At 44.1% G+C, this 9,355-nt stretch overlaps 1 protein-coding gene across 1 annotated transcript in view; it reads left to right on the forward strand.

The window, feature by feature from the left end:
- The first annotated feature begins 2,329 nt into the window (after positions 1–2,329).
- LOC147906112 (prefoldin subunit 1-like) overlaps positions 2,330–9,355 on the forward strand; it is a 41,757-nt gene continuing 34,731 nt past the window's right edge. Inside the window, exons 1-3 of the mRNA XM_087383231.1 lie at positions 2,330–2,414; positions 2,494–2,547; positions 2,705–2,810. Of these exons, the coding sequence (XP_087239357.1) occupies positions 2,385–2,414; positions 2,494–2,547; positions 2,705–2,810 (190 nt within the window). The 5' untranslated portion in view covers positions 2,330–2,384. The remainder of the gene's footprint in view (positions 2,415–2,493; positions 2,548–2,704; positions 2,811–9,355) is intronic.

A 9,355-nucleotide genomic window follows, 5' to 3' on the forward strand; every position in this document is an offset into this window, starting at 1 on the left:
AGCAAACAATATTGTGTTTGGGGGCGACCAAAAAGTTCAATTCATGATGTAGGAAGCTCATACTTGCGTCGTGCTTGCATCAACATATAAACTATTTTGCAAGATGTCATCATTATAAAATTAGAGTTATTGTTATTTAGAATCTAATTATCAACAAAAGTGGTTTGCAACAAATATTATACAATTAAAGTCTCATGGACAACATGTGGATCATATTGGAGTATTTTTCAATATTGTTTTTGCTTATATTTCAAATCAAAATTTTTTAGCAAAGAGTTTAGTTGAGTACTTCTATACTACACCTTCTCATGGCATAGGAGATTTGAAGATATATGGCTCACAAGAATTCTAGAGAAAATGCTAGTCCTTATGTGGCTCTCATCTTGGACAAAGTTGAATGGGCAAACTCTAGGAGTTTGAGGATAGGCAAGGCAAATGGAAGGTACAAGAGATGCCATAGCCTACAGGTCAATAGAAGATGTCTGAGAGATGTCTCGCCCACCTTTTTGTTGTCTGCCTGTCTACAAGGGCAGTATGGAAGAATATTTACATGCTTGTGGGAAAGCACTTAACTAAAAGGCTATTTTCTTTGCAGTGCTTCCAAAACAAGGAGAGAGGAATGGGTAGAAGTCAATTTGAAAGCACATGCATTCTGGGCCATATGGATAGTTTTTAATAATGTTGATGCCAACTTTGACATATCTCTTATACTGTGTTTTAACAAGAGGAATATATTATGTGTATAGAAGGATCCAATATACAACATATGCTTTTGATATTGGAGGAGCTGGTATTATCCCCGCTTACTCTTTTGGAGGATGTGTTGTTGTACTTGCTATCACTGCGTAAGTTGTATTTGCTACTGTAACTAGTGTTACTACACACACTATTACTAAACATGCCATTGAACATGTTGGTTGCTCAAGCTATAGTACATGCTGCTATGTATGTTGATGGCCATGCCATTGATGATGGAGTTGATGGTGCTGTTGCTGGCTGCTAGTCTTGCAACAGTCCTTGTTCTTGCTATTGAGGCTTTTGGAGGCAACACAGCTTTTGGTTTATTGTAGCTCATTCACTGATTACCTATTCAAGGTTTTGGGATGCCGTCAATTATTATTTTCTTAGTTTCATATGCTCTTATGCTTCATGCACTTGCTAGCACGTCCAACAGTAAGTTAGTAATATATATTTTTTAACATATACAATGCTCTTTTGCACCCAAAAAAAAGAAGAGACAATAAAAGAACTGAATGAGCCAATAATCTAGGTTTGCTTGAGTTTGGTACAAAGATAGCACTTAACAAAATTGTGTATTACTGTGACCCAAAAAGTAATAACAAAATTGTGTATTACTGTGTACAAATACCTACATTATACAATCTTACCATTAATAAAGACAAAGTATGTGCTCCTATTATGGCTAATGCCGTATGTGCACAATGTTTGTCTTGTATAGTGTGTGATGTTATGATGTTCCCTTCTCCTCTCCACTCCATATATGCTTCCCTTTGATGACATGAGGTGGAGAGTGCAATTTTATGATGTAGACCATATTAATGGCTATAGACTTGCTATCCATGGCGTGGATAGCCAAAATCTAGTGATAACATGATTTAAACTTGATCCACTTTAGAGTAAGCACTATGTGGTTGAGTTGCTATCATAAGCTTAGGACAACATCAATGATGCAAGCATCAACCTTCTGAAGAGTGCAATGCATTCATGCGAGATTGCAAGGCATCACCATTTGGTCTTTGATTAGGAGACCAAGAGTGATAACGTTGGTCACAATGCGACAAGTTAAAAGGCATTGTTTTTTTATCCATATGGAAGAACTCTTTGCCGTTCTTTAAGACAATGTGGATAATCTTGGTCTAACCATCCCATCTAATCTTAGAGCGTGGTAATGGTACATTATGGATGTGATTGGGTCAAAGGCATATTTAGATCGCTTGGAAGCCATGGTATTTACATGCCTTTCAGTATAGCTTGGATGCCCATGACCCCTTGGCACCACAGGATGTACTATACTGTCGGAACTACGCCATCTCCATATGTCATTGGCTTTGGGGGGGGATTCCCTGCGACCACGAAGGATGGAGTGATTATCAGACCCCAGATCTGTAGGACAGGCGAGTCTCATTAGCCTTGAGGATTGCCATTAGACAAGATGCGGGGCTCGTCCCATCAGTAAAGGATTGAGGCAGTGCCTCGTTTATTTCAGAGAGTGACACGATAAACAAGCAAAATCTTGCGCGAATGAGCAATCTAAACTAAGGTTAAGGTTACTCGTGTCAAAGGTTGAGTAAGCATTCTCGTTTTCCAAATTGAACTTGTGAAATTTGATCTTGGGCTTGGAGAATCCGTGTGCAGTGTGCACTATGGCAGCCGTTTCAGAAATCAATAAGGAGGTTTGCCCTTTCTCTAACATTCAGGGCATGTCTTGGCGTCCTTACAGCCTTTGCTCTTACACCCTGTCCCCTTGCGCAGGCTTTCGTGGAGCTTCAAGGAAGATTGGTGGAAACAAGTAGCAAACTTAAACAGGTACCTCCTCAGGTTCTTGATTAGTGCATCTACCTTTATTTTTGCTACAGATTCCTCTCATTATTCGCAATACGGTCAGGTGTCTAAGAAAAGTGACAACTGGATGTGTTTTCAAGGTTCTTATCAAGTTTGCTGGGTTTGCTTCTCCGTTTGCCAGGTACAGATGCAGATTCGGAATAAAGAAGCAGAGAAAAAACGCTCCTTACTAACTTTAGAAGAGCTTGAACGGCTACCCGATCACACAAACACATACATGTCCGTTGGTAAGTGCTAGCACCTCAAAAGTTGCGATTCTTTGTGTGCCCACACCGTGGCTCACGAGGGCATATGTGGGACACGTGTGCTTGGGGACATCTTGATGTAAACAAAGCGGAACTACAGTCACCATGTGTGCTTTCTTGTTTGGTCAAAGCGTGGTTTATGATAAAATGAATTAATGGCGCACACGCTATACCTATTTGTGCGCTAAGAATGCAATTTACTTAATGTCACAACTTCATCACCTAGTCACCGTGATAAGTTGCCCATCTTGGTACCTCTAGTTAACTTCCACTTTACAATGAACCGTTTTGTCACTCTATGGCGTCCAAATCATATGTCGTTTATCAGGATGTTAGAAAACATATGTTTTTATCAACCAAACCCGCCCTGAGGCATACCCCAGCTGAGTCATCCAATAGTTTGTCTTAGAAGTTAAACTTCGGAAGCCATTGTCAGTTCTTTCTTCCTAAACCCTTGGAATTGACTTACCACAACTCCTTTATGAGAAAGACATTGACCCCATACATATAGATAGACATATCGTACAAATGCATGCACACTACTCTGTTAGAAATTACCCAACAGAGGGTACGCACAGCGGAAGACTTATAGTAATGCCCAAGAGCTCACACAGTGTGGTGTGGGATGTGGAATCACAAACTTCTTAACTTATGTGCATTAAATAGATGTGCAGAGTCATCAATAGACAATGAACCAGCCAGATAGAGAAACCACCAAAATAATATATTTTGGTCCAAAACTATGGACACAATACAAAAGAGATAGATCCAGAGTCCCACCAATGGTGTGGTCCTTTGATCTAACCACAAGGTCCTTCTCCTATCTGCTGGCTATCTCTAGACTTGCGCTCGCGTGCTCCACCTTGAGCTTCTGTAGACTTTCCGTCCAGATCTCTTCCACCTTGCTGTCTTTGCACCAGCCTAGGTGGGCAGCACTCTTAGCTAAGTCTGCAGCTCCTGTGTGCTCCCTTTACCTCCAGTGATGAGGCCTAAGGCAAGCTCCCTGCTGCTCCTTTCTGCTGGTACTTGTGCTGCTCCAAGTGATGATCAAATGAGGCAAGTGCCTCTCCTTTTATAGGGCACAAGGCCTGCCCCAAAAAACCGACCAGCAGCCTCAAACTGGCCGACCCAAACAGGCGACCAGGCTGCTATAAAACTGCTTTAAAAGGGCTCACTTAACCAGGCCCACTGGCCCACAAAACTAGGGCTTTGGCCCTCACTTCAAGGCAGGGTCCCAGCCCCTAGGTCTGCCCTACATAAGGCCTGGTTGGCTGGCTCCAACCAGCCCAACCAGCCTCTTCATATAGCCGACTCCCTCTGCTGGTCTGCCCTGTCCTGTTGCGCCCCTTGCCGGCACCCTGAACTGCCCAAACGTGTGCGCCTCAGTTCCGTACTACTGTTGACGTCATCCGTGACCTGTTCCAGCAAGACAGTCCTCCATGGATCTGCTTCTGACAGCCAGGTTCTTTTCTTTGGCTTGCTGCCCACATGACAGCCTCTGTGCTGCCCATGTGGCAGCCCCCTCTCTCTCTCTTCTCTAGGCATCTTCTGCCCTAGGTCTCCCTCCCCCACGCTCTCCTCATTTGGGGGCTTACAGATGGGGAGGTGACCTTTCCAACATACTCAAGAGAATACACCTCTATCTCATGCACAACCTTGCGCATTCACAAGTCTAAAATTTACGGCATCTTAGACAGCTAAATTTGATCATATGCCAAGATATATTATTCTAGGCAGTCTATTATAGCTACCCTCTTCAAAGATACAATTCAGCTTTGTGCCTTTGAGAATAGAGTCAGAGCAAACCTGGCGACTTTTGCTAAAAGCAAACTAAGTGTACTTGAGAAAGCTTCTGGTACCTTGGTCAACTTTCAATTGCCCCACGCCTTGTGATAAGTTTTACAAAATTGCTGGTCAACTTCACCTTGAGTCACATTCAATGATGCGATAAGAATCTGACCCCACATCGAATGATTCCATTCTTCTCACAATAGCATAACTGTCTTAAGACTCTTGTTCTAATCATGCAATACTTTCACGTCTAGGGAAAAATTATTTTCACCTTTGAAAAGCGCATAGTATCTTATACCAGGCCTTTTGGTATGTAGCCCATATAGCATGTGCAGTTGGAGGCTAGTAGGTAAAGTGCAGTTTCAGAAGGGAGTCAAATGTGGAATTGGTCAGCGATTTCAACATAGGGCTATTGATGCTCATTGATTTGGACCCAGAAAGAAAAGGATGCAGTTGGCACATGTGTTAGTAGAGGGAATGTGAAATGGAGGTCTGGAAGAGGAATGGCAGGAGGAGGTGGTGGTAGGGACTAGTTAGAGTGGAAGAGTTGGCAGGAGAAGGAACGAGGAAGAGGGGTGAGAATATAGAAAGCTAAAAGCTAAATAAGTTGAATCCTGCACATTTTGACATGTGGCAATCTAGATTAGTTGTGATGGACCTTTAGAACGTGCCCCATAACCCTTCTACCCTCAGGGTTGCCCTCAGGGACCAGTCAGTCTGCTGGGGGTTTTTTCCCTATAAATAGGGCCGTCCAGGGATTCTTTGGTGCTAGTTGCCCTAGACTCAAGGGACCAGTCAGTGTGCCGGGGGGTTTTCCCTATAAATAGGCCGTCCAGGGATTCTTTGGTGCTTGCATTGGGCTGCTTCCAGAGCAGCCTAGAGAATCCTACAGAGTCTACTCAGCCTGCAGATCACTTTGCAATGGTGAAGAGCAGTGGGAGTACCATCTACACAGCAGAATTTCTGCAGGACAGAGATCCAGGCATCTTCAGCACACCTAGGTGCAGACCTACACCCTCTACGATGAATCTGATCCCCCTCATCCATCCTCATGATGAACAGTTGGTTATGGAGGAAAAGGGTGCGAGATGTGTTGTTGGTGTCATATGGATCCTTCAAGATCTTCAAGGCCTCTGCTGCTGTATCAGCAAGTTGGATGTGGGTATGACCGAATCTGCAGTGGTGCTGATTAACATGGAGAGTGCCTCCACATCTCTCTGTGTCCAATCTCGCACCGCCACTGGATCTACTGGTGTCACAACATTTGTCGTTGGCTCTGTCGAGTCCTTGGGCTTCACCTCTAATCCTTGGGTGATCTCCTAGATCAGCCTTGCAACCAAGTGCTTCTGAGTTTTACTTTCCAGATGGGATGGTTGCTCCCGTCCGATTTCCCACTCCCTCCATTTGCAAGCGCCTGAAAAGAAGACTTGACAATCTGTGAAGTGATTGCAGCACCTAAAGCAGAAAACTGACTTTTTACAGCACCTTACTAAAATGGTGTTTCCGTTGGAGGGACACATTCTTTCAGTATGTTGAAGCAGATCACGAGGATGCCAACTTTGGCTCTGATACCGAGTTAGAATGTAGGGACTGTTTGGACAGGAACCCTAATGTGGCAGAATGAATTCAAATCCTCACTGACCTCTCTCAAGACAGAAGCACTCACTCACTGAAATTCTGCAAAAGTACAGCATAGAAAGGAGAGGTAGAACACAGAAATATATTCAACGACAACTGTGGGAAAACTGCTCTAGGATAAGCTAAGTACATCCAACTGTGGGAAAACTGCTCTAGGATGAGCCAAGTACATCCAGCCAGAGATGCTGGGCAAAATCGCAATCAAGGATGATTGCTTCCTACTGAGATCCTACTGAGATGTACAGAATAGAAAGATATGTCACACTCCTTTCAGTCTGTGGGGCCTTCAAAGGCTTCAGTGGCTGCTAGGAAGTATGCTGATATATGCAACTACTTATTGGCAATATGGAGGCAACAAAAATATACAGAATAGAAAGATATGTCACACACCTTTCAGTCTGTGGGGCCTTCAAAGGCTTCAGTCGCTGCTAGGAAGTATGCTGATATATGCAACTACTTATCGGCATGGAGTGCACCAAAAATAGCTGACTGTGTCTGCGAAAGACCCGACTGGTGTTTTCAGACACAGAATTGGTCCTGCTCCCAAAAAAAAGACAGGTAAGTTTTGACTGGAACATGCCGCTGCTGAAAGTGGCGGACTGTCAGGTCTATAAATGGGCCCTGGCAGTGCATTCCATGTGCTGGTTGGTAGGACCAGTCTGTGGTTGGCAGAGTTGGCTAGTCTGCCTAACCAGTCAGGTACTTCTGGGGCTATCCATGCCTATAAATAGGCTCCTCAGGGGAGAACACTCATTCCAGTGAGTCCCACTTGCAGGTCACATGTCAAGGTGAGGAGCAGAGGGAGATCAAGGGGATATACACCACAACAGTCCAGCCTGCAGGTCACCTTCCAGGGTGAAGAGCAGAACTATTGCACAATTCAGTTTGCAGGTGTTTTTGGAGCACGCAAAGGGGCAGATATATATCGTGTGGAAGAGCCAGATTGTGTAGCACAGGAAGGACAGCAGAGGACTTCATCTGGAGCAGCCACTGAGTTCTACGACAATAGGAGCAGCAAATAGAGTCCGAGCTTGGTGCCCTAGCTCAGCGATTGTTTGCTGTAGGTGATTGGTACAGATTTGACAAGGTTTGGTACTTTAGGATCTGTTATCTATATATGAAACTGTTTGGCTGTACATTTGTATGTACCCTGTCTCTCTATCTGAAGTGTTCTCTCAATAAGCACACGTAGTGAGTCAGCATTTTTAGTCTCTATTGTGAGATCTCAATGTCGGAAATGGAAGCGAGAGGATGCGAGAGGATGGAGCGGAAGCTAGCTGGAATGAAATTGTAGCAACAACAATGAACTACAGAGCTAGGTCAGTCATAGAGATAAACTACAGAGCTAGGTCAGTCATAGAGATGAAACCCTGGAATGAACCCTAACTCAGGTCAAAGTTGTGTGGTGACTAACTCACCTACAAATTCAACCTCTAACTGAGGTTAGGGATAAAAAACCTTAATAAAGGAAAAACGTGCCCCTAGCCCCTTGTGTTAGCCACTGCCTTAGGAAATACAAATATTTCTAACACCCCCCTTGCAGTGACCATGTCACAATGTATAAGGTAAACGTCAATCACCTAACAAATTTAAGTTTAAAGCTTTGTGAAAAGCCTTAAACTTTGGACGAGGTAATGCTTTGGTGAAGAGATCTGTCACATTCTGTTGTGTAGGGCAGAAGACCAAAGAGCCACTGCATTGGCACTCTGACTATCAGTGAGTATTGGAGTAGGCTCCTCCAATGATGCATGAAGATCACCCAGCAAATGTCTTGGTCGTGAAGGCTGTCCTGTACTCAGCCTCACATGAAGAGGTCTCCATTGTAGACTGTTTCTTGCTTAACCAAGAAATGCATGAGTGCCTGAGCTGTAAGCATGTAAGTGCAAGTCACCCCCTGGGAAAGAGCAAACCAAGAGTTCAGGTGCCCTCTAGATAACGGAACACACATTTCACAGCTTGCCAATGTGAAGTCTTTGGGCTGTGCATCAACCTGCTCAAGTGGGACACTGCATACTGAATGTCAGGACGTGTGTTGCATAAATAAATAAGGCATCCCATAGCTTGGTTGTAAACAGAGGCATCAAAAGGCTCACTGGCTTAGTGAACGGATAGCTTAAGCCCCGGCTCCATAGGAGTAGAGATGGGCTTTCCATTCTGAAATCTGAACCGTTCCAGGAGCTTACCAATATACTTGGACTGCAACAGCCCAATACCTCTATCATCTTGGATAAATTGGAAGTCCAAATATTAGTGAAGCAACCCCAAATCTAACATCTCAAACATCCGTTGTAATCCAGACTTGAAATCTGCAACTTTTGCAGCATTAGTACCAGTGAGCAGCATGTCATCGACATGGAGAACAATGATGAGCAAATCCCCCTCTTCCTTCTTTATATAGAGGGTGCTCTCATGTGGACTATTCTGCATTCCCTGCTTGGTTCAAAAGGCATCTATCTTTGCATACCAAGCTAGAGGATCTTGCTTCAAGCCATACAAGGCCTTTCTCAGTTTGCATACTTTGGTTTCCTTGCCAGGTTCTACAAATCCAATGGGTTGAGAAACATAGACCTCCCTGAAACCGTCCTTCGATTAACAAAAGGGCAGTGATCTTCTTCTACTTAGTCATAAACTTCATAAATGGCCACAATGCAAGCTTTAGTCACTTCAATCACTTAGCACACTTAGAAACAAACTTCAACAACAACAAAGGTGAGGCTAGAATGCCCCTGCTCAATGAAAATAGTACACAGTGCACCCTCTGGCCCCAAATGCCTTGGCGCCCCTTACGGTAGTTATTTAATGCTTTTGAATGGAAATGCTTTACAATAGGGGTTCAACCCTACACCGTTCCTCTCTGCAAATCCTGTACTTGTCTTCAAGGCATCTAATCCAAGTGCACCACTAGAATTCCCACTGGCAAGGCATAATTCAAGGCATCTAATCCAAGTGCACCACTAGAATTCCCACTGGCAAGGCATACTCAGGCATCCATACCTCTGACAAACTGAGCTCAAGGCAGCCTCAAGGCTATCACATGCATCCACATTGTCCTTAGGCCTTCCACAGGAGCACCCTTGCCTCTGGGTGCTTGCTAGAGC

This window comes from Dipteris shenzhenensis, chromosome 1, assembly GCF_047967505.1.
Source record: "Dipteris shenzhenensis isolate YYH24624 ecotype China chromosome 1, Dip_SZ_1.0, whole genome shotgun sequence".
NCBI classification, from domain to species: domain Eukaryota; kingdom Viridiplantae; phylum Streptophyta; class Polypodiopsida; order Gleicheniales; family Dipteridaceae; genus Dipteris; species Dipteris shenzhenensis.